The sequence below is a fragment of the Pteronotus mesoamericanus genome, unplaced genomic scaffold (assembly GCF_021234165.1).
Source record: "Pteronotus mesoamericanus isolate MK-2021 breed Mesoamerican mustached bat unplaced genomic scaffold, CSHL_Meso_final contig_121, whole genome shotgun sequence".
Lineage (NCBI taxonomy): Eukaryota > Metazoa > Chordata > Mammalia > Chiroptera > Mormoopidae > Pteronotus > Pteronotus mesoamericanus.
Window position 1 is genome coordinate 3,538,032 of NW_026555046.1, and position 13,487 is coordinate 3,551,518.

The 13,487-nt window shown below is 47.3% G+C and overlaps 1 protein-coding gene across 9 annotated transcripts in view; it reads left to right on the forward strand.

Annotated features, from left to right (window-relative positions):
- The window catches only part of INPP4A (inositol polyphosphate-4-phosphatase type I A), a 130,855-nt gene that overhangs the window by 96,896 nt on the left and 20,472 nt on the right, over positions 1 to 13,487 (forward strand). For 4 of the 9 annotated variants that reach the window (XM_054586165.1, XM_054586175.1, XM_054586169.1 and 1 more), the window contains 5 exons: positions 582 to 834; positions 4,373 to 4,405; positions 8,825 to 8,997; positions 9,973 to 10,096; positions 10,870 to 10,996. In XM_054586165.1, the coding sequence (XP_054442140.1) occupies positions 582 to 834; positions 4,373 to 4,405; positions 8,825 to 8,997; positions 9,973 to 10,096; positions 10,870 to 10,996 (710 nt within the window). The remainder of the gene's footprint in view (positions 1 to 581; positions 835 to 4,372; positions 4,406 to 8,824; positions 8,998 to 9,972; positions 10,097 to 10,869; positions 10,997 to 13,487) is intronic. The other 5 variants (XM_054586184.1, XM_054586190.1, XM_054586192.1 and 2 more) reach the window with 2 other exon arrangements.

The following is a 13,487-nucleotide window of genomic DNA, read 5'->3' on the forward strand; positions in this document are numbered from 1 at the left end:
TCCTGAGGGAGGGGACCTACCACAGGACTTGTTTTGTCATTTTTTAGGACTGTGTAGAAACAGAGTTGTGAGGCACTGAATTACTCAGCAGCCAAGTGCTCCTTCAGCCCTGATGGCGCATCTGGGTTCCCCTGGCCCACCCTTACCTCCTCCCCACCACCCCATCTGAAGTGATCGGCTGTTTCTATTCTCTTCCTTCCAAAAGACATCTCAGTCCCCTCTGGTGCGATGTTGCAGGAGTTCAGCAGACAGGAGGAGGGATGACACTGGCCCACTGGGCCCTGTGACCCTTCTCTTAGCTCAGGAAGGTACTGGGAAGTCCTAACTGGCCTCCGTGACAGTTGCAAACATCTCCCAAATTTTAAAACCAGTGACCCCAGGACATTGATTCATCCTTTGAAAAACAAATACAACTTTAGTGGTATTTGGAGAATTACAAATCCTGTTGATGTTTCTAAATCTTGTGGTGCTTTAATAAGCCTGGTGGTTGGGGTGGAGGATCCATGGAGGATGGTTTGGTTCGTGTTCTGTTCTGTCTTTCCCATTGGAGAGCTGACCCAAATGAGCTCTCTGATTGGAAGGAGAAAGTATGGCTGAACGTTGACAAGAGCCTGGAATGCATCATTCAACGGGTGGACAAGCTGCTGCAGAAGGAGCGCCTGCATGGCGAGGGCTGCGAGGACGCCTTCCCCTGTGCGGGTGGCGGGGCCAGCAAGAAAGGTAACCGTGGCAGCCACGCCTACTGGATCAGACCAGAGGACCCCCTCTGTGACACCCACTCCTCGCCATGCCCCTCCACCACGTCTGCTGCATGCCATCCTCACCTGACCACATGTGCGTATCATCCACACTGCCCACCCGCTACTCCACCTCACGCTGCATCTGTCTGTCTGTGTCTGCCCCCATGTCCTCTACCCCCACGCAGACTGCAGGGAGGGCTGTTGGGCAGAGGCCATTGCAGCGCATGGGGCGGTGGGCAGTGAGGGCAGAGGCACCTGTAGGCTTCCTGCCCACAGAGCCCACGTGTGCACCTGCGTGTCTGGCAAAGGCAGGCTCTCAGGGCCCTCCTGGGTCACACTGCCACTGCAGGAAGGGCTGGGCTTCTGGGCTTTTCTGGTTTGTGCACCATCTGAGAACCTGAAGGAGGCCAAAAAGCACATGCCTTTCTGATGAGACTGTTGATTCCACGAGGAACAGGTAGAGTCAAAGACAAGGTGAATGATGCAGGGACAGAGATGGAGGACAGCTGTTAGCAGGCCCAGTGAGCGTGCCTGAAGGCCGGTTGTCATTGATTGGGCATCCTCACCCAGCAGAGGCATGTTGACTTGGGTTATGTTGGTAACTCAGTCTGGTGGTGGCACCCACTTTTGTGCCTCTGGGGGCCAAGTTGGGTTCCTCTGTTGTTACTGCCTCTCAGGTGGGGCTCTCAGTGGATGGTAGAACATTGGCACAAAGCAGCAACTTCAGGAAGAGACATCTGTCTGCGGAGACAGAGCATAACCAGATGCTCAGCTCCTCTTACGGCCTTAAGACTGGTGACAGGGTTCCTTGGTCCTTAATGCTCAGGGCCTCCCATCTTTTCCTGCAATAGCTGGAGGGGTACTTGGCTGCACACTGAGCTTCTGTTCCCTCTTTGCTCTTCTTTGGGATATTTAGCCATAGGCAGTAAGGCCAGATGTGCCATGGTTGGGCTTCCTACAGCGAGGACTTTTATTTTGTTGAACTGGGCAACTTTTATTCAAGACAGGATCATGCATCTTGATTTAGAACCTCTAGATAAGTCCTTCTCCATTTGTAAGGTGCCGGTCACCTTCTTAATCTGCCTGCAGTCTGTCCCCAGGCACTGTTTCCCTTGAGCCTCTGTCTCAGCAGTGTTCATTGTCCTCCACTCTTCCATTTGTCAGGGTTATAGTTCAATTCCCCAAGCCTGTGATTGGTTCATGGAGCTATTTTGTCTCTATTCGTATTCTCATTTTTTTAATGTAAATTGTGTTTCTTTGAAAAGTTCTTAGAAGTTCATTGCTCATTTCTCTTTAACATTGTCTTGCTTGTACTTTAAAATTTTTCTGCAGATATAAAAAATAATTTGTTGGATTTTTTTAAAATGCAGGAGATAGTTTATTTAATCAGATAGACCGTTATATCCGTAACTCAAATGTCATTTTTCTCTAGGTACATTCTGTGTTGTTCAAATACAGACATATTTAAATGCAGTTTTAAAGTTATTTAAATGAGCACTTAATGACTTGTAATATTTAGGGTCTGATGTGTAATTGTGTGTGCCCTGCCAGCGAGCTGTGTTGTGACGATGGTAATGTGAAGCATGTATTGAGAGAGTCTCACTCTGCTGATCAGTACTCACAGAAATACATGAAACCTTATGCCACTGAGTTAACTGCACACAGTCCTTGCGCACTGCCAGGACTCTGTTCAGACCTCAGCATGAGCAGGAGGAGCAGAAAAGACCAGACTGTGAGCCATGGATTTTACTCAGCCCCTTGTTCTCAAGGGCCAGAGCTGGGCCTTGTCAGACCATGCCCCATTTCTGGAGCAGGTGTTTGGCCTAATGAGCAGGTTGTGTTCACGCCTGCATATTCATTCCATACAAACAACTCCCTGCCTCTTTGAAAGGCATCATTACTTTCAAAGCTGGTGCTTTGTTCCAGTTCTCTGCCCATCCTGGGTCCTTGTTTTTCATCTTTTGCTAAGGAGCTGCCCAGCCACTCAGCTCACCCTCCCGCAGATGGGATCAAGAGCCCCGTCTGGCCGGGCTGGGGTCCCTCACGGCCGGGGCTTCTCCGGACCCGCTGGAGGCTTCATAAGCCCCTCTGTTCTCCCCGTCTTCTCCACAAGTGCCCTCACCCTTTTCACACCCTGCACCCTACTCCCCCACCCCCTGCCAGGATTTGTGGCTTCCATTACCTTCCATGCACACACTCTTCCTCTCCTCATCCCCAAGGAGTCATTCAACCAGGACCAGGTTTTTAAGCTGAAGTCTGTGGGTTGCACCCAGGTTTGTGTGTGCTGAGATTAGGAACAAAAATGAAAGTTCATAGTGGTCATGGAATCTCCAGGTACTCTGTTGACCCAAGACACAAGCAGCTGGTCCAGGAGTACCCCAGGGGACCGCTCCCTCTCCGCTTTGATTGAAAGATGAGTTTACCCAGCAGCTTTAACCCCAGTGCCTTCTCAAGAACAGTCCCAACCCAGCTGTCTGGGATTCCCATGGAAGATCATAAAAACAGGCTTTGAGACTCTTGCAAAAGGCAGAAGTCTGTATATTTTTTTTGAAGCCTGGGGTAATTCTCATTAGACATGTGTTTAAGAGTCACTGTTCTGCATTGCCACACCACAGGAGTCGCTCTCTGCTGGGCACATGAGCTCTAACAATGAGGGTGAAGTCTGCAGCTCACCGAGGCCTACAATTATGCTCTATTTTGGTCCCCTTTGCATGGAGAAGAAATCATCGCCAAAGATGACTGCAAGGGAAGGATCCCTTGCCACCCACTTTCGGACAGTTTCAGAGGTTGTGAAAGTCTCTGGTCCTGGCTATTCTTGGAGGTCTGAAACTACCTATTTCAATATTCTGAAGACATTCTTTGAACAAAAAAGTTTAGACAGCAAAATAAAATAAGCTTTTACTGCAAATGATCCCTTTTCAAACTTGTTTTCTTTTAGGTTAACCAGGAAATTTAGAATTTTTACAGGAAATGTAAAATTGAAATGAGTATTCCCAATGTGACTCAATGTAGGTGAAACCGAATTAAAATTGGTATTCCCTGAGGGACCTGCAGGGACATTCTAATTCTAGACCTCCCCCGATCATAAAAGTTTTATATTTGGCTTAAATTTTAAAGAGTGGCATAGACGTTTCTGGTGTATTGTCTGCATCACGGGATCCTACCTTTGGATCTCAGCAGTCAGGCTGTAGCACAGGCCCCACTGGTCAGCAGGGCAGTGGGGACCTCCAGGGACTGGTCAGGCTCTCTCATTTCAAGTTTGCTTCCAGTGTTGTGAGCCAACACAGGGCTCCATCACGTGCAATGTGATGGATGTGGGCACTTCATCACATTATAATATACTAATGTGCTCACCCTGGAAGAGCATTGTATGTTGACATATTAGCAACATGAATGTGCATGCCTGTGAATCAAGCTATGTTTACTACCAAAGGGGCTCGGCTGCCTCGGAGCAGCCGGAGTGCACCTGTGTGAGTTTCTGGGGAAGAGGCAGGCCGGCCCCCACCTCTTCTCTGTCCAGTTTAGCCACCTTACTGCAAGCTGTTGAAGCAGTTGCTCTAAGCGTTGAGTTGCTGGTGCTTGAACTGTGTGCTGCTCCTTAATCATCCATGTTGCCCTCCGTTTCTGTGCAGATTGCAGCCCCCCTCCTGACGAGTCCAGCCCAGGTACGTGGTTTCTGCTCAAGGTGTCTGCAGATGTCTTTTGAATACACAGCATTTGTAGCTATGTTACCAGATTACCTTGTGTTCCCAGAGTTAGAAAATAGTTTTTGGAGTTTCTTCATTGTGAGACTTGCTTTTCTGAGTTTAGTGAGGGGCCAGCTGGGCTGGGGACTGTCGCCTGAAGCAGGCCTCCAGATGCATTTTTTTCCACTCACCCACCCTAAAGCCTTTCCGGATGAGTAAGTCCATCAGTGCATTGGGATTACTGAAGTGAGTGACATGATTTAGAGAGGGACACAATTGTAGAGGGTACTACCTCTGACTACACCTGAACTTAGGAGCATCACATAGAGGGAATGGTTGGACAATAGGTAGTGGCCCAAATGTTGACCTTCATGATCACACAGCACCCTCTTTTCTGAGTCTGGGTGCAGCTTTAGGAGTCAGGCATTGCTGTGGGCTTCCACTGGAGTTAGCACTGGAGATGGGGCTTTTGCTGCATTTGTATATAGAAATTAATGGTTGTGGCTCTAGTTCAGGGGTCGGCAAACCATGTCTCTGAGCGGAGTCCTGCCAGGCACCTGGTCTTGTAAATAATATTTCCCTGGAAACCAGTCATGCCTGTGTGTTCACATGTGGTCTCTGGCTGCTTTCGCAGGGCGGTGGCAAAGCCCAGGAGTTGCTGTGGAGACCTCATGGCCTTCAAAGCCTAAAATATTTACTCCCAAGCTCTTGACAGAGAAAGTGTGCCGACCTCTGCTCTAGGTCATACTGTTTCCCAGACGTGACTTGTGGTTTCCTCAGGGTGAGCATGAGGCCCCCAAATAATATGTTATTTTCTTATACTGTAAAAACAGTGGCATAATTAATTGCCTGATGACCACACATTTCTGATGGGATATAAATGTGAGGTAACAGGACACCAGCTTTGTATCTAGAGGGCAGCAGACAGGCAGTTGTGGGATTTACCGGGCTATTCCGGTCAGGTGTTGGTGAGGCCTCTTGGCTCACTCAGCACCGGGATTCCAGCTAAGCCCACCTGAGGGCGACTGCCAGCTGCACCCCCCAGAACCCCATTGATGTGAGTTCATCAGTGGGCTAATCTCATTAGGTTCATCATTCCCCACCCTCGATTTCCTTTTAGCCACTTTACAGTTTTTCTTTTCCCAAAAAGTCAGTGTGGGGTCTCCCACCCCAATCCTCTGCACCCTCAGGGCCATGTAAGTCTTGGTAGACACACAGGTAGTTACTTGGTCCCTTCTGTCCCATTGCCACTCCTGGCCCCACCCCCTCCTTCCCCTCATCTCTGTCTCTGTGCTTCCAGTCTTTAGCTTACTTCCATGGCTGGTCTGTGCCTTCTCGCTGGGCTCGTTCTCTTGGAACCTGAGGTGAAGTCCAGACCACACCTAACAGTCAGGACTAGGAAAGGGGTGGCAGCATCATGAACCTGCCCCCTAGAAGCTCAGGATTCTCTCCTCAACACAGCGTCCTGAAGTTTACAGAACTAATGAGGAGACTAGTGAGTTCCCATCCAGGCAGCACACAGACCATGCCTGGCTTGTAGGGCTCTCCTGGCTTGTATCAGCTGTGTCCTCTCCAGAAATGCTGGTAGCATGTCCACAGTTGATGTCAAATGGACTGAAGTGGTCCCCTGCCAGGAATTCCTTTGACTTTTCCTGAAGAACCTTATTGAATCTGGATTCTCTTTTTCTCCCTCTCTCTCCCACTCTCTCTCGCTTTCTCTCTCTCTCTCTCTCTCTCTCTCTCACACACACACACACACACACACACACACACACACACACACTTCTCTTCCCCTTTCTCTCTTAATCTCCTTCCCCTATTAATAAGGAAAAAAAATACAATAGTATGATCCATGGATTAGCTACCAGCCAGCAAATGTTACAGGTTAGCAACTAAATAAGGAGCTTGCCCCAAAGAGTGAATCGGCTTCATCACTAAGGACATTGTTAGTTGCTGCTATTTTCTTTCCTAGCAAGACTTTTCTAATGAAGGAAGCAGAGTATATAACCCCTTCACCAAATCTAACATCCCAGATGCCTTTAGTTAACTACAGGTCTTTAGTAGACATCTTGTCACTGTCCCTGAAATTCATTTTGTTTGGAAGTTTTAAATTTTAGTTTCTCCTCATATTGATCCAAAAGGTATTAACCCCCAACCCCTACTCTGAAGTAGCGTGACATCACAGAAATCCCAAGGAGTGTAGAGTCAGTCAGACTCATGTACAAGTGGCCAGTCTCCCTGTGTGTCTTCCTTAGCCTTGTTGGGCCTGTTTCCTTACCTGTGTCAGTGGCTGAAGTGAGAAAATGGTTAAAAAGTGAAGCGCTCAGCAGGCCGTGCGCAGATGGTGGCTCATGCTCATGTCTGAGCCCTTGCCTGGGCCTGTGGCTAACTCATCCCTGCCCAGGGCCACACGTCCTCTCCTCCAGGACAAACTCCTAGTACTTTCTAACCATTCTTTCTCTACTCCCAGCTGTGTGTGTGTGTGTGTGTGTGTGTGTCTGTGTGTGTGTGTGTGTGTTTAATGTAGGGAAACTGAGTCATTCTGTGGCTTTTTTTGAAGAAGTAGGCAAAGTCAAAAGCTGCTGTATGGAGAGGGCTTGCTTAGTCAGATAGGACCACTCCTATGTTTTGAGCATTTTCAGGTTAAAATGATCATAATTTTCATAGTAATTACATATGTATATGCACATGAAGTGGAAAAGAAAGTAAAATTGGCAACAGTTGCTCTAAGAGCATTTAGTTCTTTGTGAGTGGTCTTTATGACTACCTAGCTTTACCCAGACTATTTGGCTACTCAAACTTAATTGCCATTGGCCTTTGTTAATAGTTGCTGAATGTAATTGACATGCATTCAACAGAGTTCTTCAAAGAAACAAAAACATGGTCTCTGAGATTTTTAGAGGAAGAATGAGACTTGAATATTATTTAGTAGGAATCTCCCATTTTATCAAGGACCCACACAACTGAGAGGGTTGAGGGGCCTGCCCACGCCCCACCACTGCTCAGCGGCCCCCGGGGCCCAGCACTCACATTTTCCCCTCTGTGGGCCAGGGTTCTTTGTCATGATGATTTATTTGCTAAGACCTTTCTGCTATAGACTTTCTAAATTTAAGCCTGCTTTTTTCCATTACACATATAAACCCTTGTCCACATAGAGTGTGCAGACATACACAGTTAGGTCATTGCCAAATTTTGAATAGCTACGTGTACTACAAAAATCTATGTTCACCAAACACTGAATATAGTGAAGTCCTTCTGCAGGTTTTAAGAGGCATTTCTCTAAAATTTGCTTTTCAATGAAGCGCTAAACACACAGTCTGAGAGAGCAGATCCAGGCAACCCTTCTTGCTGTGTTTATCTGACAGAGCTTACCCTTCCTGCAGATGTGCTGCTCGTGCAGCCCCAGGGCCTTCCTGAGTGCGGTCACATTTGTGGGCATTCTGTGGCTGACACCTCATGCTCAGAGGCACAGGTTTCGCTCCACTGCCTCTGCCGTACTTGGTGTGGTGGGTGCACCCAGTGGCGATGACCAAATGACTATTTTTGGGTTTGGTGACCTGTTAAAAATATAACTGATGAGAGCATGTTTTCTCCCTTTTAAATGTCTTCTAAACAGGAAGGAAAAAAAGAGCCAAAGCCAAAAATACCTTTCACTCTGTTTTTCTCCCCTGAGGTTCTATTTTTACAAAGTTGTTTTGGTACAGGGTCAAAGCTTCCTTATATCCCTAAAAAAGAACCCAGGCTCGAAATAGATGGCAACTGGTCAGGAAGGTTGGGGTGGGAAGAGGGTGAGTGCAGAAGAAAGGGACGTTCTGGGACCTGAAAACACAGGGAAACATTGTGGAACAGTCTTTCTTCCAGACATGCAAAGGGGAATTTAGCCCAGTTGCACGAAGACTAGACAAAGATGGGGTTGTCCTTTGCTCTACAAGGACAGGGGTCTTCCTTAATACTTGCGTCAAGAGAAGCAAGACAGTAGGTCACTTTCCTGGGTGCCCTTATCTCTGAGTAGGAGACCTCCGGTGCTGTCAAAGGGGCTTGGCCTCTGTGGACAGAATAATTTATCAGTCATGACCTGCAGAATTTTTTTTTTCTCTTTTCTTCAACATGTTGAGTTCCCATAGGTTAGGGAGACCAGGCATGCATCAGAGTCCCAGAAATAACGTTTGAGTTTAATGAAAGGCTTCAGGCTGGAAGGTTAGAGACTGGATTGTTTCCAAGTAGAATTTGGTGCCATTTGGGGCCAGAGCCTGGGCCAGGCAGAGTTAGAAGATGCAGAAGGGGTGGGAGTGGGACAGCAGTGTGGGTTAGGGATGGGCACCTTGTTAGACTTCCAGAACCTCATTCTTCAATCTTCTTTCTCAAACACTGGCTTCCGCCCCCGCTCCCCGTGCTCAGGTGAATGGAGTGAGGCCCTTTACCCCCTGCTGACCACACTCACTGACTGCGTGGCTATGATGAGCGACAAGGCCAAAAAGGCGATGGTCTTCCTGCTCATGCAGGACAGCGCACCCACCATAGCCACCTACCTAAGCCTACAGCACCGCCGCGACGTGGTCTTCTGCCAAACCGTAAGTCCCAGCACCTCTGCCCCAGAAAAACAGGCACAGGAAGCAGTTCCCTCTCTCTGTACTTTGGAGAAACCACAGACGGCAGCGTGTTCTTCTCTGTTGCCTTTACATTTATTTAACATGGAGATCTAGATTTTAATACAGAGGGAAGAATCTACTCAGTCGTCTGTGTTTGGGCGTGGGTCTGATTCCACGCTGGCTTCTCCCTGCGAACGGGCTTTGGGAATGCACACACCTGTTCCTCCTGCCCCAAGGATGTGTTGGGGCTGCCCATGGCTCCGGCCTCTTTGCTGCCTTTTTTTTGCCCCCTACAAAGGAGTTTAGTGAGGAAGACATGGCTGTTTGCTGTCAGTGCAATCTGTTTTCTTGTTTATAAAACAGCAGGTGCTTAGTTCTGTAGCTGTGTACAATTCTGTTTCAGTGATTTCTGTTATCCTCAGGGAATGGAATAATTTAAATGAATGTCACAAGTTCCATAGATGCCAGTCATCAATCCAGGAAAGGGAATGGCCATAGAGGGTTGGGCTGGTTTTCTGCGTGTCCTCACCCATCCCCATGAGGCCTGTTTCGTCCCGTGGAAATCTCCCACTGAGGAGACAGGTCGAGTGACTGTGTCCTCTCTCACTTCTGTTCCTTATCGTGGTCACTCTAGGTTCCAGCCAGAGCTGGTATGGAACTGTGAGTATGTAGACCCTTTCACTGAGGGGAATTAATTTGGCTTCCAGAAGGTTCTAGCCCAGGAGTAAATGTAGGGAGGTAAGGTCAGAGGCTGAGCCAAAACCAAACTTACCTGTGGGAGTAACAGAGAAGCGGGCCTGGAGCATGGCACACCCTCCCTGGGGTCCCAGAGCCAGGCACTTCCCACCCCCATGCCCCACAGCACAGGGATCCTGCTGAAGCGCGACTGGAGTGAGGAAGCAGAGGAGCCGGGGCCAGGGCGACTAACATTGGGTGAGGAGGTGTCTGTTCCCACAGCTGACTGCCCTCATCTGTGGCTTCATCATCAAGCTGAGGAACTGCCTACATGATGACGGCTTCCTGCGGCAGCTCTACACCATCGGACTGCTCGCCCAGTTTGAGAGCCTGCTGAGCACCTATGGTGAGACCCCGGGGCCCTCACACCCTGCGCCTCTGCGATCCGGGGTTTCGTGCGTGTGTGGACACACGTGATCCTGTACTTTTCCTAAATATTTTTCTGATTAAACAAATAACTCATGCTGATTCAAATAAATCAAACATTACCAAAATATGTTAAAAGAACCAGATGCGAGTCCTGTATAATTACCCTAACCCGTTTGTTTTGTGGCTTTTGTTACGTATCTGGAGGATCTTCCTAGTTGAGGATGGATGATGATTCTTTAAGCTCCAACTTTCTGTTGGATGTTTGGGTCATATCTGAGTTCTGAAAACAGTGTTGGTATGTATCTCTACACATGGTCTGTGACCTTGTGGGCCCATTTCTGTAGCCACTGGATTATTAGAAGGAAAGTTGCTGTGTCAATGCATAGAAATATTGTTAAATTTCATAGTTATTTCCAAATTGCTCTGAAAAAGGCTCTTTCCTCCCTACCTTCATTTTTATTTATTCTGAGAATGTAAAAATAAATAATTTTTTAAAGTACTTTTAGAATTACCACCAGCTTCATTTTTAATGTGACTGTGGATTTCATACCAGCATTAAGTCAGGGAGAAGTGAGTAGCCCAGTGTAGAGGCTTAGAAGGGCACTTGCCCACACTCTCCCTACCTCTCATCACAGCCACACCTGATTGTGCCACCTTTCATTTGCACCCCACCCTGTGACCAGGCAGAGTCCATGCGGAAAGTGGCAGGTCCCCTCCATCTAACAGCCCCCTTCCCTCTTTTGCATCCAGGTGAGGAACTGGCCATGCTGGAGGACATGAGCCTTGGAATTATGGACTTGAGGAACGTGACCTTCAAAGTCACTCAGGCCACTTCCAGTGCATCGACTGACATGCTGCCTGTTATCACAGGAAATAGGTAGAAGTATTTTATTAAATTCCCAGAACTAGCAGTGTCTTAATTTATGTTTATTATCTGCTGTATACTGTTTTTTAAATTAATTTTTAATTTTTTAATTAGTTGACATACACTATTATATAGTTTCAGGTGTGCAACCTAGCAATTAGACATTATATAACTTACTAAGTGATCATCCCAATAAATCCCACACCCATCTGACGCCATACATAGTTATTAGACTATTATCGACTATATTCCCTATGCTGTACTTTACATCCCCAAGATTATTCTGTAACTACCAAATTTTGCTTCTTAATTCCTTCACCTTTTTCACCCATCCCGCCAACTCTCTTCCCATCTGGGAGCCATCAAAGTGTCCTTTCTACCAATGATCCTGTTTCTGTTCTGCTTGTTTGTTTATTTTGTTTTTCTAGATTCAGTTGTTGATAGATTACATTCATTGCCATTTTATTCACATTTTTAATCTTTTTTTCTTCTTCTTAAAGAAGGCCCTTTAACATTTCATATAATATTAGTTTGGTGGTGGTGAATTCCTTTAGCTTTTTCTTGTCTGAGAAGCTCTTATCTGTCCTTCAATTCTAAATGATAGCTTTGCTGGGTAGAGTATACTTGGTTGTAGACCCTTGCTTTTCATCATTTTGGATATTTCTTGCTAATTTATCCAGCCTGCAAAGTTTCTTTTGAGAAATTAGCTGATAGTCTTATGGGAGCTCCCTTGTATTTTTTACTTCATATATTCCAAATTGCTAATTTGATTCTCAGCTTCATCTATTCTATTTTTGATTCCCTGTAAACTAGTCTTCATTTTAGTCAGTGTATCCTTCATTTCTGACTGGTCCTTCTTTATGCTGTTGATGTTCTAAGTTCATTGTGCATCCTAATAACCAGTGTTTTAAACTCTGCATCCATCTAGTAGATGGCTTGTCCCCATTTTGTTTAGTTCTTTTTCTGGAGTTTTGTTCTGTTCTTTCATTTGGGACATGTTTCTTTGTATCCTCATTTTGGCATCCTCCCTGTGTTTGTTTCTATTTATTAAGTAGAGCTTCTATGTCTCCCAGGCTTGGTAGAATGGCCTTAATGTAGTAAGTGTTCTGTAGGGTCCAGTGGCACAGCCTCCCTCATCACCCAAGCTGGGCACTTGAGGTGCACCTACCATGTGGGCTGTGTACACCCTCCTCTTGTAGCTGAGTCTTGATTACTCTTGACACATCGATGGGAGGGATATACCTCCAGGCTGATCATCAGTGAGGAATGGCTGTGACTACTGAGTACCACCCTTTGACCACCATTGAGGATCAGCTGTGCAGGGGCCCGGTCCATAGAGCAGAACTTACTTCACTGGGGTTCTGGTGCCTGCTGAGTCTGCCCCTTGAATGTGTCACTTGTGGAGGTGGCTGGGTGGTTGGGAGGTGGCTTCGATGTGGTCTGGAGCATTCTGGGAGATGCAGGCCAAGGTCAACCACCACCTGCGTTCTCCCCAGGGCCAACCAACATGAGCTTCAAAGCGATATGCAGGTGGCTGTTATATTTGCTGGGCTTGGAGGTGCCCAGGCGAGGCCACACTGTGAACCAAGACCGGCTGCTGCTAATGCCAGGGCTGGGACCACTTGGTGAGAGGTACGGGGCATGCTGAGGCCAGATGCTGCTTGTTTGAGAGATTTTAGGAAAATATGAAGAATGAGCTGAGACAGGCCATTGGTATGGAAAAGCCACTGGAAGCAGCTTGGGTGGGCCTGAAAGTTGGGTGGGGCAGGGCTGCAGGAAATCACCAGGGCAGGGTTAACCATGTGAGCCAGGTTGATGGAGTCTCAGATATGACATCTGCAGGCTTGCTCTTTGGCGGAAGGGCTTAGAAAAGAAACACTGGCCTCTGCGCAAGCAGTTCTGTCTGGGAGAAAGCTGTCCCCCAAGCTCTTGCCTTGATGCCAGACAATTTAGTTCCTCCTCATATGTCTTTGGTGCCTTTCAAGCTGCTGCCCCAGTGCTGGTGCTTAGAGGGAGTGAGTTCGAGTAAGTCCATGTGGGGGCCCTTCAAGAGAAACTGCTGGGGCTCCAGCTGCCCTCTATCTCCCTCAGCCTAAATCTCCATTGGTTTTTTACAGCCAGAAGTCATGGAGACGTCACTTCCTGGCACTGGAACCCTCGGCTGGGGGGCCTGGTTGGGGCTGGGACCTCTTGCTCTTTACGGGGGACCTCCACAGCCAAGATATCCCTCACAATTTTTATTTAGCACATGTGGGTGTGGGACCAGCCCATTACATGTTTCTGCCCCTCTATTGTCTCTGAACAACAACAAAAAAATGGCGGATTTGTCTGCCTGTTGTTATACAAGCCAAACTTGTAAGGCAGATTCTGCTGTAAAAGGAAAGAGGTTTTATTCAGGTGCTGCATTATCTGTGAGAATGGCAAAATCCTGTCTCAAAGCTCATATCCTCTGCAAGACCAAGACAAAAGCCAGTGTCCAGAATTCCTGCTTCATTTTAAATTA